Genomic DNA, 20,387 nt, shown 5'->3' with positions numbered 1-20,387 from the left:
CATAATCAATTTGGTGGTAATCAATTTGGAATGTAATAGCTATTGATAAAAACTCAAGACCATTGCTCTCATCCAGTGCTCATCTCTTGCTGTTTTTACTATATTAAAAATGGACAGTCATAGGCTTGCAAAATTTTAAAAAAAGAACTTTATTTAGTAAAACTGTGTATTTATTAATTTAATTTGTTTTATTTCATAAATAAACAGTCTTACTATGTAAAATTTAGTTCATTCCAGTATTATACACCTAATTAGACGGTGATTTAAGTGACTTTGTGGGTGGTTTTTTTTTTTTGCCCCAATTAATATCAGATTTGCAGGAGTTGAATACTACTGTTCTTTCAGAACTCCAGATGCTACCTGTGATCTGTTAACCAACACTTATCAGTTTTATCAGTTCATCAAGATTGGTGAGGAGAGGGTTCTCTTACCAAGAAAGGCTTAAGTTCTGTGGATTGCAGCGGCTGGAGACTAGGCATGTGTGAAATGATCTAATTGACGTGAACAAGGCCTTGAATGGGTTGAGCATGCTAAATTCTGACAGCATTCTTCCATTTGCTCAGATTATGAACCTGAGGGGCATACATTCAAATTGAGGAAAGACAGGTGTAGAATAGATGTGTGGAAATTTGCCTTTAGCCAGCGGGTGATTAATTGCTAAACAAACTTCCATCTGTTGTTGTGGAAGTTGATAATTTAAATAAATTCAAGGAGGGACTGGGCAGACTTTTAGAGGGAATGGATGTATGAAATTGTTTTTTTTTTTTTATTTTGGCTGATGCTACATAAGCTCATATGCTTGCTTTCTTGCATCACATGCCTCCATTACTACTGCTATCTTGTGTAAATGAAATTAAACAATTTTATCGTTGCAAATTATGCTATTCAGCTATTGTTGATTGTAGTTTTAAATCTTTCCAGTTAAAAATTTCATGTATCTTTCATTAACCTATAAAGATGAAATAATATATCTATTCAAATTGCAAATTACAGTACTGAAATTTTCAAAAATCTTTAGGATTCCCTGCAGTCCTTTTATGGCGGTATTCTTAGCTAGTACTAGACTGCATTTGTTTGTTTTGGATATTTTCATTCGTACATTTGGTTTCTTGGAATCTCTTCAATAAGTTTGATTTGTCTCACTGGCTAAGTGGAATTGCATTATCTGAATTTTGATAATGAAGTTCTAGATATGTATCCCTTCATCTCAAATTAATCAGATGCAGAATAAATTCAGCATTTCCTGGTTTGTGTAATCTACAAGATGTTACCCAAAAGTTTCTTGAATCCAATTTCAATGTTAACCTTGAGTGATGCTTTTGATGAATTTTGCTGCTAGATGTCAATAGTATATGCCTTTATAAACAGTTCTGTGGCACTCCTGCTGATCTAGTTTGTTTGGTATTATTTTGTACATCTCTAAAAGTAAGAGCATGCTGGATACCCTTTATGATTTTTTGCTTTATAGGATGATGGATTTGAAAGAACAACTAGTTCCACCTGGTCGAAATATTAATCATCTCTTTATAAAAGGGTATTCTAGCATTTAGGATGCTGTCAGGCTCAAATATCTAGGAAAATGGCACATTGGGAATTGGTTGCTACATCTTGACAAATCAAATGAAAAAACACACTTGCTGATGGCAGTGACTTCAAGCCAAGAACAACTTTTTTTTTATATATATATATATATATATATATATATCTTTTGTTAGAGGGATTTAAAATTCAGATGGAGGACATTTATTGAAAATTTGGGGATTAACAAAAACTGAGGAGAGATTTAGAGTTTAAAAACATATGCAAGAAATTATGAAATATGGGGTTGTCAGAATTGCTGGACAAAGGGATTGCTTCAAATTCAAAAGGATGCCATGCCAAAATTTTTGCACTATTTAATAGTAATAATTCTAATAGGTCCACTTACAAGGTAAATACCTTGTAATTTCACCATTTCAGCAATATCTTATCTGAAACAAATAAGAGAAAATCATAATTTAATATTTTTAACTTAATGATATATTTTGTATCAATAAGTTGATATTAATGTATGTTACGATAATTTTAAGATATCATGAAAATGTACCAATTATGATTTTCCATTTGATAGAGTTGCACTTTTCAAAAAACTTGAGTTGTATTACTGTTTTAGATACCGGTGTCATCGTGTTTGTGTTGACAAGGTTCCCCCATCTTGTGGTTTACCCAATGAGCTTGTTGATGTATTTGCAAGAACAATAAAAAATGAAGGTAAGTATCAAAAATAATGTTTATCAGTGATTTTTTTAAGTTATATATATAAGTTATATTATATATAATTCTATGGAGAGGGATGCACAACACTACATTCCTCTATGTTTTTCTTTTATCCTGCTTCAGTTATATTTTTAAAAAGATATTTAGAAATATAAGGTCGATTGGAGAAAAAAAAAAAAAACAGCAGAGTTTTCACTTTCTCGTATGCAGTGAGATTAGTACATTAACATTGACAAATGCAAGGTGTTGCATATGGGTAACAGTAATCCCAGATTAACAAAGCAACTGTGTGGTATCTTAATCTGGGATCAAGATCTTTTTCATTTCCACTAACACTCAGGTTAGTGGAAAATGAAAAAGACGTGGAGAGCAACTGTGAAGTCAGATATGAAGTTCTCTGAATCCAATTGACAGGTTGACAGCACAGCTCACGGGGTTTTGTCATTGATATGCAGGAACTTTGCTAGCAGGGATAAGGAGCTGATTATCCCCTTGTAGTTTAGGCTTCATCTTGAGACTGCATTCAGGTTCTGGAGGCCTCATTTTTGGAAAGATTGGTCCTTCTCTGCATCTGCTAGAACAGATGCAGAGAAGGACCAATGAGATTAGTGAATGGAACAAAAAGGGTAGTCTTACCAAAGAAGGCTTCAGTTCTGCAAATTGCAGTGCCTGCATCCTTAGGCACCTGCAAGGAAATATGATTGGGACGTTTAAGGCTTTGAATGGATTATACACACACAAGGTGGGAGCATAAATTAAAATTGAGGAAGGATGATTGCAGGATAGATGTGTAGGGGTTTTCCATCAGCCAGTGGGTGGTTAATTGCTAGAACAAACTTCCATCTGTTTTTGTGGAAGTGAGTGGTTTGAATAAATTAAAAGAAGAATTGGGTATCACCGGTACTTCTAATTGCCTGGTTGAAAAGAAGAAATGCCTTCCTTCTCCCCCCCCCCCAATAGTAATAGATTTTGAACTCTAAGCTTTAATTTTTTGGCAATAAGTACATAAATATATATTTAGTCTCTGCAAGAAAAACTGGTACTCTAGCTCAACCTTTGTTACTAGCTATATGTTACTTGCAAATGCGTAATGGGTATGTTTTATCATTAAGCAACTGTCAATGTCATTGAGCCATGGATATAATAATTTTTAGGAATTAGTTGACGCAGTAGGTGCTTTGCATCATCAGTTCTCTAAATTTCAGTGTGAGAAGCTACCAGACACTATTATGAAAGAAGAAAGAAACTTTGCATTAGTGCTTTGTTATAAAACTAACAAGTGCACAGGGAAGCTTGAAATATAGCAGATTATCTCAGGTCATGTTTGGCATTTTAACAATTCCTCATTCAACTGAGTGTGAAAGGACATTCATACAGGTAGAAAACTGAGTTAAAGAAGAGTATTATTTGTATCTTTCATCTACAAATTATAGTAATTTTCTGTTATTAATCCCCCCCCCCAAGTTTTTGAAAAAAATTGACTGTCTAAAAGATTCTTGGTCCTAATTGCTTCATATAACCAGCATTTAACTTTATACAATATTTAACTTCTAAAATATGTGCATCCATTATCAGTTAAAAGTGTTGTTCCAAACTTCAGATTGGTGCATTATGGTCTTTAGCTGCCATTGCACCATGAAGCTTCCAAAAACAACAACATTCACAGAAATACTTCTGTTTCACCTTTTGATTTACAAATCAAAATCTGACAACTGAGATTTTGTAAATCAAAATCAATATGATCTTATCTCATTTTCATATCACATGCACTTGTACTTTACCAACAAAATAATGATCCTCCAGAATATCTCCAATGCTGTTCTCAGCTTATGGTAAGACATTCAGTTATAAATATCCACTATGTTCATAGTGAACAATCTTTATTCTCCATGTACATATAAGCCAGACTCTCTGACCTTATTTTAAATCATAAGAGACAATCCTAACAGTGATACTCGTAATACCAAGTTAGGCACAGTATGAACAAAGGTGCTGTTTTGCAAAAAAAAAAAAAAAAAAAAAGCATAAGTAAACATCTTTTGATAGAGATGAAGAGAGCAGAAATAACAAATATGCCTCTTATCACACACACGCGCGCACGCACACACACACACACACATTTTTATTTTATTTTTTTTTTTTTTTTTTTTTACTAAAAAGCTAGGAAGTCTTGTTGGCTTCTTAGTTCTTCTGTATATGCATGACCAACAATGCTGCTTATTGAATAGACCCTGAAATTATAGTTAATAAATTCCTTACCTGTCATCTGAAATAATAACAATAAACAAAATTCATTTATTTGTACATATAAATGTCTTGTTTTAAGTTTGTTATGTAGGTAATCTTATTTTATTCATTTTAAAAAATGGTTCCTGTTTTTTTTTTATTTACCTAGGAAGCCATTCTCCAGTTCTTTCTCATACTCCTAATGTCACAAGCCCTAATGTTGTGAAAAGTGAAAGTGGCCGAGAGAGAAAATGGTCTCGGCAACAGCCTGTGATCACTATCCCTCCATTCCCTGCTCCAGACTCATCATCCAACACATCATCATGCAATTCTTCTACACCCTCATCTCCAGCTCTTATTATTACTCAGCAAACACCCCCTCCAGTTTTAAGATTTCAGCAATTTCAGTTTCCGGGTAAGAATGGAAATAGCTTTACAATAAACATGTTATTCAGGAAAACGCTTATCCTTTATTTCATTTTTTCCCATCCAGGTTGGTTTATCTTATTTTAATACCAACAAAACATACAGAAATAATTGAAATAGGTTAGATATAAGTTATTTCAAATATATTCAAATAAGTTATTTCATGCATAATAACCATTTGTCTATTTTATTTTTTTTTATTTTATTTTTCGGTGCATTTTCTGTATTTATAGCCATAATGGAAGCAAATAACAGAAGAGTTTTAAATTATTTTGAATAGAAAATAGAGTTATATTTTGATTGCAGTCTCTCCTATACTTTTTGCAGAAAATTCAGAATGCCAATGTGGATTAAAGAAGTTAGGGCAGTTAGAAAAAATATTTTGGTGAACTAAACAAGAGCTAAGGTATGCATGTCAGAGGGTAGAGAAAAATCTTGGCAAGAATTTGGAAATAACTTGAAAAACAGGTATCTGGAAAGTGACACAATGTTTTGACATATAATTAAGAATCCCAGATCAAAACCATAACTAAAGTAATCAAAAATAATAAAGGTAGAGTTAAAAAAGAAGCGAAGTCTATTTTAGAAGTACCTAGTAAATACTTTGAACTGCTAAATGTAATTTGATTAATTATACTGATATATATAAAAAGGGGAAACAACAATGGGCATAATGTGGCCATGCTGCCTCTGTGCCAAAATTCCCTTTATTAATAATACTTGAAAGAGCAGAATACTTGACTTGAAAGAGCAGAGTTAAATTTTAACATAAAAGATCCCAACTTGCAGGACCAAATTGGAATAGAAGACCAGAACAAAGTATTAAAATCAGCCTTGGAGATTCTCATTAGAGAAGAAATCAACATGAGGAACTTTTCTTTACAAAAAATCAAAGCAGAAAAAAATCAGATGCCTCAAACTACTAATAGTCTGAAAGGACAAATAAAAACAAATAAGGAACACCTTCATCCACTGGAAGAATTTTACATTCTTCCATAGTAACTGTGGAAGATACCTGTGATCTTACATACTATGCACTAGTATGCATCTATTCTTCAAGAATAACCCTTCTGTCCTGAATTATATAATGTATAGAAAAGAAAGAATCAAAGTTGTAATACAATGTGGGGGTGGCAATACTAGTTAACCCTCATATACCATTCCAGGCAGTTTACCTAGGGGAAGTGAACTGCTTAGGATGATATCGTATGTAAACAGTAATAATACAAATGTTAGCTGTGTGTAAACAGTAATAATTCACATCAAGGAAGCTTGTTTCCTTTATAAAACCAAACCTAGTTGTACAGTATGATGATTCACAGAGAAAATCAAATCATGGCATCATTTGATATAGTGTCACTTTTCACCTCCATCCCAGTGGAACTTGCCATCACATGTGCAAAGGAACTCTTGGATAACGACCAAACCCTTGGCAGCAGGACCGAATTAACACCAGATGATCTCCACTGCCCTCACACTGTGCTTAACAGGTGGTGCAATTATGTTTAACAACTCCATTTACCAACAGGTGCACGGCACAGCCATGGGTTCCCCAGTTAGTTCAATGATGGAAGAATTAGAGGTCATGCATTTACGAATGTACCAGATCCCATTACCTTTTGGTGTCACTACGTGGATGATGTGTTTGTGGTTATCACCAGAAATTCGGGTGACCAACTCTTAGACCACCTCAGTTGTCTGTTGCCTTTCATAAAATTCACAGTCGAGCTAGAATCGGACCATACCATACTTAGACATCCTTGTCCGATGCGAAGGCACGCTCTTGAAGACAGTCGTCTATCGTAAACCAACGTGTGCTGGTCAGTTTACCAACTTCCAGTCAGCACACGCATGCAGCCATCTTCTTGCCACTGCACGAACCTTGTTAACCTGTGCCTGGACCCACTCTAGTTCTGTAGATGAGAGGCTCACGGAGATTGCTAAAGTCAAGACGGATCTTGCGAGGTGTGGCTATCTCACCAGTACCCTTGACAGGTGTGACCTACAGACACATGACCATGTAGTGACCAACAAGAACATCCAAGGTTTCTGTTGAACCTTGGATAAAGGTGCTCACAAACTCAACCGTGAGCACCTTTATCCCATACTACCCAAACCTATCACAACAGGTTTCTAGGGCTCCTAAAATCACACGGGATAAAATGCATACAACTCCCAGGCAGAAAGTTATGATCCCTCATCTCTAAATTGAAAACACCGGTTCCCACCTTACTACAAAGTGGTGTCTAGTCTACCGCATCTCTTGCCGTGACTGCACTAGCTGCTACATTGGGGAAACTGGGAGATGGCTCGGAGAACGTCTTTTGGAACACAAAAGAGCCATCTGCTTAGCAGACATAGAACACTCGGCCATTGCCAAACACTTCTGGTCAACCTACCACGGCATTGACCCACACTGCGATGTCGTGATTGTAGATAGGTCCTGCCACTACTAGGATGGGGACATGCCTGGTTGGAGTCGTTAAACATCACATACTCTAATACCTTAGTCAACAGGAACAGTGGATGTCGTGTCCACCCTATCATTGAAGCAACCATTTTGATGAATGACAAACGTTGGCAACGTTCACATGTGTCACAGCCACAGGCTTCAACATCCAACAATTAACCATCACATCACGCAGTTCATATATATGACTGGCAGTACACGCCTTCATGTTCCACACTCTTAACTGTCAGTTTGACTGATGAAGGTTAACAAATAACAAACTAACTGAAAGCTTTTGTATGTATCTAATTAAATATGTGTGTTTTCCAATTAATATTAAACTTATCATTATTTGTTCTGTCTCCATTTCGCTCTGTGTCCACAATCTACAATAGTAATCACTAGGGTAAAATCGTTACCAATCGATTTTACTCTAGTGCCGCCATAGATGTTTTCACATCAAAAAGTTAAACACTGCCATAGTAGACCAGTTCCTGAATATAATTGATGCTGCACTCAGTGTTGACAGTTGAACAGTATGAAAACAACTTTAATTAACTGCTATCAGCAGAGTCAACAAATGGATCCAAACCAGTGGCTCTCATCCTAAAGGAACCATAGGTATGTCAAAAATGTTACGTACATCCAGATCCAGAATTGAAATTAGGACAGACACATCCATTAAAGCCATTTCAGATTTTAATTGCAAATTACTCTCTGGAGACTTGGCACCTGCAAGGTGATCTGATCGAGGTGTATAAAGCCTTGAATGGTTTGAGCATGCTCAGTGCTGATGGGATTCGTCCTTTCGCTCAGAATAATTGCCTGAGAGGGCATAAATTCAAATTGAGAAAGGACAGTTGCAGGATAGATGTGCGGAAGTTTGCCTTTAGCCAATAGGTGGTTGATTGCTGGAACAAACTTCCATCTGTCATTGTAGAAGTTGATAGCTTAAATAGATTCAAGGCAGAACTAGACAAATATTTGGAGCGAGTGGATGGATGAAATGAGAAGGGTGTGTGTTTTTTTTTTTTTCTTTTTGGCTGATACTATATAAGCTTGCTTTCTTGCATCATATGCCTTTGCTAATGCTAACCCTCCTTCTACCTCTTCACTAAAACTCACCAGTAGCTACAGCCCTTCGCCACATCCACTTCAAACAGGCAGACTTCATATCTTGTCAAGATAAAGTGCTGTATTGGGTTTCTATCTTTTTTTTTAGTGTTTTACTTACCAGACAACATTTTGACCCCATGAGCTCACATGTGGTGAGTATGGGCTTAACATGCCCAGGGTCTTGAGCTGGATAACGTCTTTCTTGGTGATTCCCTTTAATTTTTTTTAATGCATGAAATACCATAATTCAGAGATTTTTAGGAACACATGTTCCACGTTATAACAGAACTGACTGTATTACATTCCAGCCAAAAATACAAAGTTTCCAAGATGCAAAGTTGCCTTGCTAGGGGGAAGTGGTGCATGCCACTCACCCTCTCATTTATATCTGCAAACACTAATTTTGGGGCAACATTGCAAGTTTTGAGTGATGATTTTTACAACTGGCAGAAGAAATTGTTCAAGTTGGCCATATTATAATTATATAGTGCCTGGCTTGAGTAGGTATGTGGTCACAAAGTACAGAAAAAAAATATTTTTTTTAATATAGTTTATATAAAATGGTAGAAGAAATTTAAAAAAATGGTAGATATAAAGCAGTTATTTGATTATAGCTGTATTTTTTTTAGTATTTTTTAATACATCATCCTCCAAATTTTTGTTTACCCACTAAATTTGCTTCATGTACCTTCAATTGGATGATAATTACCTCAAGTTTTTTTTCTTATTTCCTCATTTGTTTTTCTTAACTCTGCAGTGTATGTGTGGGTATGGGGAGGGAAAAGTCACATTGAGGCATGCTTCATATGTCGCATCATATACAACTTTCAATATTTTTTGTGGGAGGGAAGCAGTAAATTGTTTAAAATTGTTAAAAATTTATTCTCACGCTATAATTGGTAAAACAAATAATATAATACCTTTAAAAGTAGCTCGGTATCCAAAATAAAATTTTTATCTAAAACCTCCCAAGTAGTGAGAAAAATCAAAGGAGAAACCACAGTTGTGCAAGAAAAGTACACACAGGTGTGCATTCACTGCATTTTGTACACCAAGTTGAATTTTTTTTATGGATACACTTTTTACAATTTAAAAATAATGATATAGATCAAAGTTTAAGTCATTTTGTCAGATACATTAAGTCAGATACATACTGAACTTCACAATAAATTAATTTTAATAGCTATTTTTATATTTAAATTTAAGGAGGTATGGTGAACAACATGCAGTAGCACTACTGCAAGGTTGTCTCACTTACAGAGATTCTACTTTTTTTGTTCGCTTCCTTTTTTGCTTGCTTTCTGTACTGATGAATTTGTTCACCTGACTTTCTACCCTTTCTGCTTTATATTCTGTTCATTATTTCCAATTGTGTCAATTTCTGTCTTCATTAAAGACTACCTAAATATACAAAATTGACTTATTCCAGTTTTTAGGGATTTATTTTTGCCAGTTCCTTAGTGATTGTTTATGCAACTACAATCACTAGGGAACTAGCAAATATTACAGTGCAGGATGGAAACATTTCTAATAAACAGGAGGCTTTTTTGTGTGTGTGTGTGTGTGTGAGTGTGAGTGTGTGTGTGTGTGTGTGTGTGTGTGTGTGTGTGTGTGTGTGTGTGTGTGTGTGTGTGTGTAAAATGAACTGTCTTAATCAGATTGGTATCTCTTTTGTTGTTATTAAGATGTGACAGACTGCAACAAAGATGTGACATTGGAAACCAAACCATTAGTGAATAGTGAAATGGTAGAAACACAAAAGTCAAACGATAGTGATAAAACTGTTTCAGGAACATCTGGTTCTGGAAGTGTAAGTATGTTTTGTTTGTATAGCTATTGATTTAAAAAATCTTTTAATGGAACAACATTTTTCCTGTTGACCTGATGGTGGCTATATTATTAATTTTGTGGAGATCAGGAATTGATCTCTAAAATTCTAAAAAACCTTAAACAAAACTTTAAACTGATCTATATATTGTTAAATTGTTTGAAAATGAAATTAAATTTCAGTGTATTTATTTAAAAAATTTAAATCCTTCCTAAAAACAAAAAAAAATTCATTTATTTATTCATCAGTTTTCCTTTTAATTTTTTATATTACTCAATTAATTTATCTATTTACATAACGCACTACAGGTTTCTCCAGTGTAATGTGAAGAAATCTGTAATGAAACCTGCATTAATTGAAAATTGTGTGACAACAAATGGTAGCAAAATTGGCATGATGCTTTGTTAGTGAAATATATTATGAGGAATTTATTGTAGCTTAAACACAGAGCGTACAGATAAAGCAGAAATATATGAGCTTTCGGCTATATGGTAGCCTTCGTCAGAATTAAAATACATGAATGGCAGTTGGAATGAAGATGTGCACTGCCAGGTGCGTGAGACGTGAGGTTTAATTGTTTGTTGACGTCTGTGGCTGTGACGCATGATGACGTGGCCAGCGCTTGTCCAATGACAGAACTACTGACTCTGTGATCGGGTTGACTTGGTAACCACTGTTCCTGTTTAAGGATTTATCCGAAGATTTTATATTTAATGATTCCAACCAGGTACGCTTTAGGTAATGGTGGGATCTGTCTACCACCACGACATCGCGGTGTGGGTCGATGTCGTGGTGGGTTGTCCAGACATGTTCGGCGATAGCTGAGTGTTCTATATCCGCTAAACGGATCGCTCTTTTGTGCTCCGAGAGACGTTTCTCGAGTCGACGTCCAGTCTCTCCGAAGTAGCAGCTAGTGCAGTCACGGCAAGAGATGCGGTAGACTAAACCGCTCTGCAGAAGGGTGGGGACAGGTGTTTTCACGTTGGAAATGAAAGAACGCAGTTTCCTGCCTGGGAGCTGGATGCACTTTATTCCGTGCGTTCTCAGGATTCTGCCGATCTGTTGTGACAGGTTGGGGTAGTATGGGATGAATGCCCTTGTGGATGGCTCGTCACTGTTGGTGTTGTAGCTGGTCGTCACGATGTCACGTGTCTGTAGATCACACCTGTCGAGGACGTCAATGGGGTAGCCACACCTCGTAAGGTCTACTTTGACCCTAGTAACCTCTTTGCGTCTTTCATCAGTGGAGCTGGAGTGTGTCCAGGCGCGAGTAAGCAAGGTTCGGGCCGTGGAGAGGAGGTGGCCTCGCGCGTGTGCTGACCGGAAGTTGGTAAACTGGCCAGCACACATGGGCTTACGATAAACTGTAGTCCTCAGGTATGTGCCTTCACGTCGGACAAGTGTGTCTAAGTATGGTAAAGAGTTGTTCGACTCCAGCTCAATCGTGAATTTTATGAAGGGCGATAGTGAGTTGAGGTATGATAGAAGTCGCTGACCTGAGTCTCTAGGGATGACCACGAACACATCGTCAACATAGCGACACCAAAAGGCGATGTGATCAGGTGCGTGTGCAAACGCACGTCCCTCTAACTCCTCCATCACGATGTTTGCTGTGACTGAGCTGACCGGGGAACCCATGGCCGTGCCATGTATCTGCTGGTAGACTGAGTCATTAAATATGATCGCACCCCCTGTTAAGCACAGTCTGAGGGCGGTGGAAATGTCATCGGGTGTGAGACCAGTTCTTTCGTTGAGGGTTCTATCATTGTCCAAGAGTTGTTTTGCACAAGAAATGGCAAGTTCCACAGGGATGGAGGTAAAGAGCGATATGACGTCGAACGATGCCATAACTTGATTCTGCGAGATGGATACAGTGCGAATCCTCTTTATGAATTCAACACTGTTGGAAACGGTGTGGGCGGTCTTGCCAACCAGAGGAGAAAGAAGTCTCGAGACAAATTTAGACAGCTCGTAAGTCGGTGATCCACAGCAGGATACAATTGGTCTCAGTGGTGTGTCTTCTTTGTGCACTTTCGGTAGGCCGTAAAACCGTGGGATCTGACATCCGGAAGCACGGAGGTGATTACGGGTTGACTGTGTGATCTTCCCTTGTTTCAGCCAACTGTTGACGAGGATATTCACCTCTGATTCCCATCGTTCTAAAACTCTGTTGGGGTTGATGGTCAGGGGTTTGTATACAGTAGTATCCCGTAAAAGTAGTAGCGCTTTCGCCATGTAATCAGTGTGATCCATTACAACCGTACGGCGGCCTTTGTCTGCCGGTAGAATGACGATGGACGAATCCTGTTTCAATGCCTTGAGGGCAGAGAACTGTGTACGGTTGAGGTTAGAAGAGACGGGGCGAGCACGGTGTAGAACTGCTGCAGTCTTCAAGCGGATTGTGTTGGCTACATCTTCTGGGAGGCGTGATAAGCTAGCTTCCACACCTAAGGCGATGTCGGTGATCGGCGGGTGCTTAGGAAGAACGGCAAACGTCATGCCAAGAGTCAATAAGTTTACTTGGTCCGCAGATAACTGTTTGCTGCTTAGGTTCAATACGAAGTCCGTGGAATTAGTGAGAGGGGTATTACATTGGCTGCGCAATTGACGGGATTCATTAATCAAATTACAAAACTTACGTTTCTGTCGGGTACAATAAAGATCTGATTCTCTGATGGCCTGGTGACATAAAGTGTTGACCACATCGGTGTAAACGGGATCGGGAATCAGAGTCTTAAGGTCGGCTAGTAGGGTTGCCTTGCTCGCTGAAGCACGTTGTATGTCATGATGGAGGCAGCCGATCCATATACGTAGGGTTTTGAGGCCGAAGTTCCGACAGGCACGTCTCATGCGCTCATTAGAAAACGGTTGTTTGTAGCGAAACCCTTTCGGTATAATCTCGTTAGCTTTGCACCTATGCGCAAACCTCAGGTGTTGTCTACTACGGGCTATGAAGATAAAATCTTTCTGTAGTCTCACGACCATGTCGTATGCTGGTTGGCCAAGAATAGTACGAACATAACGAAACAGGCCTACGCGCTCTGGATTCATTGAGGAATTTATTGTAGCTTAAACACAGAGCGTACAGATAAAGCAGAAATATATGAGCTTTCGGCTATATGGTAGCCTTCGTCAGAATTAAAATACATGAATGGCAGTTGGAATGAAGATGTGCACTGCCAGGTGCGTGAGACGCGAGGTTTAATTGTTTGTTGACGTCTGTGGCTGTGACGCATGATGACGTGGCCAGCGCTTGTCCAATGACAGAACTACTGACTCTGTGATCGGGTTGACTTGGTAACCACTGTTCCTGTTTAAGGATTTATCCGAAGATTTTATATTTAATGATTCCAACCAGGTACGCTTTAGGTAATGGTGGGATCTGTCTACCACCACGACATCGCGGTGTGGGTCGATGTCGTGGTGGGTTGTCCAGACATGTTCGGCGATAGCTGAGTGTTCTATATCCGCTAAACGGATCGCTCTTTTGTGCTCCGAGAGACGTTTCTCGAGTCGACGTCCAGTCTCTCCGAAGTAGCAGCTAGTGCAGTCACGGCAAGAGATGCGGTAGACTAAACCGCTCTGCAGAAGGGTGGGGACAGGTGTTTTCACGTTGGAAATGAAAGAACGCAGTTTCCTGCCTGGGAGCTGGATGCACTTTATTCCGTGCGTTCTCAGGATTCTGCCGATCTGTTGTGACAGGTTGGGGTAGTATGGGATGAATGCCCTTGTGGATGGCTCGTCACTGTTGGTGTTGTAGCTGGTCGTCACGATGTCACGTGTCTGTAGATCACACCTGTCGAGGACGTCAATGGGGTAGCCACACCTCGTAAGGTCTACTTTGACCCTAGTAACCTCTTTGCGTCTTTCATCAGTGGAGCTGGAGTGTGTCCAGGCGCGAGTAAGCAAGGTTCGGGCCGTGGAGAGGAGGTGGCCTCGCGCGTGTGCTGACCGGAAGTTGGTAAACTGGCCAGCACACATGGGCTTACGATAAACTGTAGTCCTCAGGTATGTGCCTTCACGTCGGACAAGTGTGTCTAAGATGGTAAAGAGTTGTTCGACTCCAGCTCAATCGTGAATTTTATGAAGGGCGATAGTGAGTTGAGGTATGATAGAAGTCGCTGACCTGAGTCTCTAGGGATGACCACGAACACATCGTCAACATAGCGACACCAAAAGGCGATGTGATCAGGTGCGTGTGCAAACGCACGTCCCTCTAACTCCTCCATCACGATGTTTGCTGTGACTGAGCTGACCGGGGAACCCATGGCCGTGCCATGTATCTGCTGGTAGACTGGGTCATTAAATATGATCGCACCCCCTGTTAAGCACAGTCTGAGGGCGGTGGAAATGTCATCGGGTGTGAGACCAGTTCTTTCGTTGAGGGTTCTATCATAGTCCAAGAGTTGTTTTGCACAAGAAATGGCAAGTTCCACAGGGATGGAGGTAAAGAGCGATATGACGTCGAACGATGCCATAACTTGATTCTGCGAGATGGATACAGTGCGAATCCTCTTTATGAATTCAACACTGTTGGAAACGGTGTGGGCGGTCTTGCCAACCAGAGGAGAAAGAAGTCTCGAGACAATTTAGACAGCTCGTAAGTCGGTGATCCACAGCAGGATACAATTGGTCTCAGTGGTGTGTCTTCTTTGTGCACTTTCGGTAGGCCGTAAAACCGTGGGATCTGACATCCGGAAGCACGGAGGTGATTACGGGTTGACTGTGTGATCTTCCCTTGTTTCAGCCAACTGTTGACGAGGATATTCACCTCTGATTCCCATCGTTCTAAAACTCTGTTGGGGTTGATGGTCAGGGGTTTGTATACAGTAGTATCCCGTAAAAGTAGTAGCGCTTTCGCCATGTAATCAGTGTGATCCATAATCTTCGGATAAATCCTTAAACAGGAACAGTGGTTACCAAGTCAACCCGATCACAGAGTCAGTAGTTCTGTCATTGGACAAGCGCTGGCCACGTCATCATGCGTCACAGCCACAGACGTCAACAAACAATTAAACCTCGCGTCTCACGCACCTGGCAGTGCACATCTTCATTCCAACTGCCATTCATGTATTTTAATTCTGACGAAGGCTACCATATAGCCGAAAGCTCATATATTTCTGCTTTATCTGTACGCTCTGTGTTTAAGCTACAATAAATTCCTCAATGAATCCAGAGCGCGTAGGCCTGTTTCGTTATGTTCGTACTATTCTTGGCCAACCAGCATACGACATGGTCGTGAGACTACAGAAAGATTTTATCTTCATAGCCCGTAGTAGACAACACCTGAGGTTTGCGCATAGGTGCAAAGCTAACGAGATTATACCGAAAGGGTTTCGCTACAAACAACCGTTTTCTAATGAGCGCATGAGACGTGCCTGTCGGAACTTCGGCCTCAAAACCCTACGTATATGGATCGGCTGCCTCCATCATGACATACAACGTGCTTCAGCGAGCAAGGCAACCCTACTAGCCGACCTTAAGACTCTGATTCCCGATCCCGTTTACACCGATGTGGTCAACACTTTATGTCACCAGGCCATCAGAGAATCAGATCTTTATTGTACCCGACAGAAACGTAAGTTTTGTAATTTGATTAATGAATCCCGTCAATTGCGCAGCCAATGTAATACCCCTCTCACTAATTCCACGGACTTCGTATTGAACCTAAGCAGCAAACAGTTATCTGCGGACCAAGTAAACTTATTGACTCTTGGCATGACGTTTGCCGTTCTTCCTAAGCACCCGCCGATCACCGACATCGCCTTAGGTGTGGAAGCTAGCTTATCACGCCTCCCAGAAGATGTAGCCAACACAATCCGCTTGAAGACTGCAGCAGTTCTACACCGTGCTCGCCCCGTCTCTTCTAACCTCAACCGTACACAGTTCTCTGCCCTCAAGGCATTGAAACAGGATTCGTCCATCGTCATTCTACCGGCAGACAAAGGCCGCCGTACGGTTGTAATGGATCACACTGATTACATGGCGAAAGCGCTACTACTTTTACGGGATACTACTGTATACAAACCCCTGACCATCAACCCCAACAGAGTTTTAGAACGATGGGAATCAGAGGTGAATATCCTCGTCAACAGTTGGCTGAAACAAGGGAAGATCACACAGTCAACCCGTAATCACCTCCGTGCTTCCGGATGTCAGATCCCACGGTTTTACGGCCTACCGAAAGTGCACAAAGAAGACACACCACTGAGACCAATTGTATCCTGCTGTGGATCACCGACTTACGAGCTGTCTAAATTTGTCTCGAGACTTCTTTCTCCTCTGGTTGGCAAGACCGCCCACACCGTTTCCAACAGTGTTGAATTCATAAAGAGGATTCGCACTGTATCCATCTCGCAGAATCAAGTTATGGCATCGTTCGACGTCATATCGCTCTTTACCTCCATCCCTGTGGAACTTGCCATTTCTTGTGCAAAACAACTCTTGGACAATGATAGAACCCTCAACGAAAGAACTGGTCTCACACCCGATGACATTTCCACCGCCCTCAGACTGTGCTTAACAGGGGGTGCGATCATATTTAATGACTCAGTCTACCAGCAGATACATGGCACGGCCATGGGTTCCCCGGTCAGCTCAGTCACAGCAAACATCGTGATGGAGGAGTTAGAGGGACGTGCGTTTGCACACGCACCTGATCACATCGCCTTTTGGTGTCGCTATGTTGACGATGTGTTCGTGGTCATCCCTAGAGACTCAGGTCAGCGACTTCTATCATACCTCAACTCACTATCGCCCTTCATAAAATTCACGATTGAGCTGGAGTCGAACAACTCTTTACCATACTTAGACACACTTGTCCGACGTGAAGGCACATACCTGAGGACTACAGTTTATCGTAAGCCCATGTGTGCTGGCCAGTTTACCAACTTCCGGTCAGCACACGCGCGAGGCCACCTCCTCTCCACGGCCCGAACCTTGCTTACTCGCGCCTGGACACACTCCAGCTCCACTGATGAAAGACGCAAAGAGGTTACTAGGGTCAAAGTAGACCTTACGAGGTGTGGCTACCCCATTGACGTCCTCGACAGGTGTGATCTACAGACACGTGACATCGTGACGACCAGCTACAACACCAACAGTGACGAGCCATCCACAAGGGCATTCATCCCATACTACCCCAACCTGTCACAACAGATCGGCAGAATCCTGAGAACGCACGGAATAAAGTGCATCCAGCTCCCAGGCAGGAAACTGCGTTCTTTCATTTCCAACGTGAAAACACCTGTCCCCACCCTTCTGCAGAGCGGTTTAGTCTACCGCATCTCTTGCCGTGACTGCACTAGCTGCTACTTCGGAGAGACTGGACGTCGACTCGAGAAACGTCTCTCGGAGCACAAAAGAGCGATCCGTTTAGCGGATATAGAACACTCAGCTATCGCCGAACATGTCTGGACAACCCACCACGACATCGACCCACACCGCGATGTCGTGGTGGTAGACAGATCCCACCATTACCTAAAGCGTACCTGGTTGGAATCATTAAATATAAAATCTTCGGATAAATCCTTAAACAGGAACAGTGGTTACCAAGTCAACCCGATCACAGAGTCAGTAGTTCTGTCATTGGACAAGCGCTGGCCACGTCATCATGCGTCACAGCCACAGACGTCAACAAACAATTAAACCTCGCGTCTCACGCACCTGGCAGTGCACATCTTCATTCCAACTGCCATTCATGTATTTTAATTCTGACGAAGGCTACCATATAGCCGAAAGCTCATATATTTCTGCTTTATCTGTACGCTCTGTGTTTAAGCTACAATAAATTCCTCAATGAATCCAGAGCGCGTAGGCCTGTTTCGTTAGTGAAATATATTATATATAATATAAATAGTCATGCAGTAATGATCCACCTCCCCCACTCCCCCAGCTTTATGTAGTGATACATTTATAACTCGAGTAAAGGTGTATATTAGTTTCTTCGTTAGTGGAGGACATTAACTAAAGCTCTGCATATAGCATATAGCTTATAGCATACATGAGATGATAAAATGATTGAGAAATACTTCATTTACATGGTGTCAAAACTGTTGATAAAGCCATGCATTGCAAAAAAACTGATAGGCAGTTGTGAAGGTACACTTAAGATATATACTAAAGATTCAGCCATCACATTGAGAATGGTAATTGGTTTGTAGTTATTAGAATTATTAGATTAATTTGTTTGAATGTGAATGAAATCCTTCAATAAACAGCAATTGAAAAAAAAAAATGAGCAAGGACAGGAACAGCCATTTGCTGCATATCTAACAGAACAGAACATTAGTGAAAAACCATCAGGATTAGGAGTAATGTCTGTTTGGGAATTGTCTGTTTGGGAATTGCATTTGCAAGCTTCTGTAATGCTTGCATTTGCAAGCATTACAGAAGATAATGTCTGCAATTCCCAAACAGACAATAATGTCTGTTTGGGAATTGCATTTGCAAGCTTCCATTTCTGAAAAATAGCTATTTGATATATCAATAACACTGGGATGTGGGGGGAGGGAGGGAGAGAGAGAGAGAGAGAGAGAGAGAGAGAGAGAGAGAGAGAGAGAGAGAGAGAGAGAGAGATACAAGGTCAAGGAAAGCTGAATGTCTGTGGAGAAATGAGTAGACATTCTTGATCCAGAGAGATAAAATTTTCACTAAAGACATAAAGGTATATCAAAAAATATTACTTAACTAGAATAAATATCCATCAGAATAATGGAATATGGTGTAAAGCTTTCTTTGCATGATATCCTATTATGTAAAAAACAATATGAATATATTTATTATTTATTTTGAATTTTTTTGCTTAAGTTCAAATATACTTCATAATGAAAGCAGTCTTTTTGCAGCTGTGAACTTTTCAAAATGCGCTTAATTGGACTGAAAATCAGTTTGCATTAGTGCTCCTAATAATTGTAATGATTTCAAATTGCATCTTTTTAATACCCAAGTCAGTACAAATTTGTAATTTAAAATAAGTATAATTTGATAGAATAATATGACATTTAAACTGTTGAGCTCTTAGGCAGGTGAGAGCAGGTGTATGAAAACAGTACAATACATGATAAAGAAATATTTATTATGGTAAACATATTTGTACATTTTCTTTCCCCCCCCTTTCATTCCATTCTTATTCATTTTACTTTTTTTTTTTTTCTTTTTTTTTTTTTTTCTTTTTTTTTTTTTCTTTTTTTTTTTTCTTTTTTTTTTCTTTTTTTTTTTTTTCTTTTTTTTTTCTTTTTTTTTTCTTTTTTTTTTTCTTTTTTTTTTTCTTTTTTTTTTTTTCTTTTTTTTTTTTCTTTTTTTTTTTTTTTTGTTCTCTCTCTCTTCTCTCACTCTCATAATTGGCCTTACAGAAACTTGGTACCACTCATAATTAACTACTGATGAATTTTGCTATGGTGTCTAATGAATTTAAGGACAGAGAGAAGGGGTAGGATTGTGTTATTTATTAAAAGTAGTATGTCCATGACAACAGCATTCTCAGATTTGGAACTAATAAATATCAGCATTGAAGAGGTTGTGTGTTATGAAGTAGAAGCAAAGGTAAAATGAGAGTGGTGATAAACTCATAGTTGCTCACCCATTCCACATGATTTATGGAATGAGTGAATAATTGTGAGTGCCTTATTATAGTAGATTTAAATCTCTCCCTAATTGTTTGGAATAATTAGGAGGAAACTCACCATAGGGATCAAATTTTTAAATTTACTAGATGATTGCCATTTATATCAATATGTTAAGAAAAGTACTTAAGCTAAGGACATTCTAGACTTGATCATTACTTGTAATTCTGATTTACAGTGTTGACAGCATAAGAACCTTTTAAAGTGAAGTGATCATAAAATATTAAGGTGAATATTAATATTAAGATAGAATATCAAGGCTCACAATAACAAGTGAGATCTCAGTTGTTATATTAAGGTTCACAATAACAAGTGAGATCTCAGTTGTTAAAACTAAGGACATGAGTTTTAATTTCATGAAAGGGTAAAGTATGACAGTTGAAGTTGCTACCTGGCCTCTATCAACTGCAAAAACAGTGTTGATAGCGAGAATACAAGAGAGCGAATGAGTGAGTGCTTATAT

At 39.4% G+C, this 20,387-nt stretch overlaps 1 protein-coding gene across 5 annotated transcripts in view; it reads left to right on the top strand.

Moving 5' to 3' along the window:
* The window catches only part of ksr (kinase suppressor of ras), a 341,876-nt gene that overhangs the window by 184,153 nt on the left and 137,336 nt on the right, over positions 1–20,387 (top strand). For all 5 annotated transcript variants that reach the window (XM_090373903.1, XM_090373901.1, XM_090373904.1 and 2 more), the window contains exons 8-10: positions 2,153–2,250; positions 4,652–4,897; positions 10,159–10,283. In XM_090373903.1, coding sequence (XP_090230029.1) covers positions 2,153–2,250; positions 4,652–4,897; positions 10,159–10,283 — 469 coding nt within the window. The remainder of the gene's footprint in view (positions 1–2,152; positions 2,251–4,651; positions 4,898–10,158; positions 10,284–20,387) is intronic.

Source organism: Mastigoproctus giganteus, chromosome 5 (genome assembly GCF_048544385.1).
Source record: "Mastigoproctus giganteus isolate SK-2022 chromosome 5, ASM4854438v1, whole genome shotgun sequence".
In the NCBI taxonomy this organism is placed as follows: domain Eukaryota; kingdom Metazoa; phylum Arthropoda; class Arachnida; order Uropygi; family Thelyphonidae; genus Mastigoproctus; species Mastigoproctus giganteus.
Note: the sequence above shows the minus strand (reverse complement) of the source record. Positions and strands in the feature narration are given on the sequence as shown.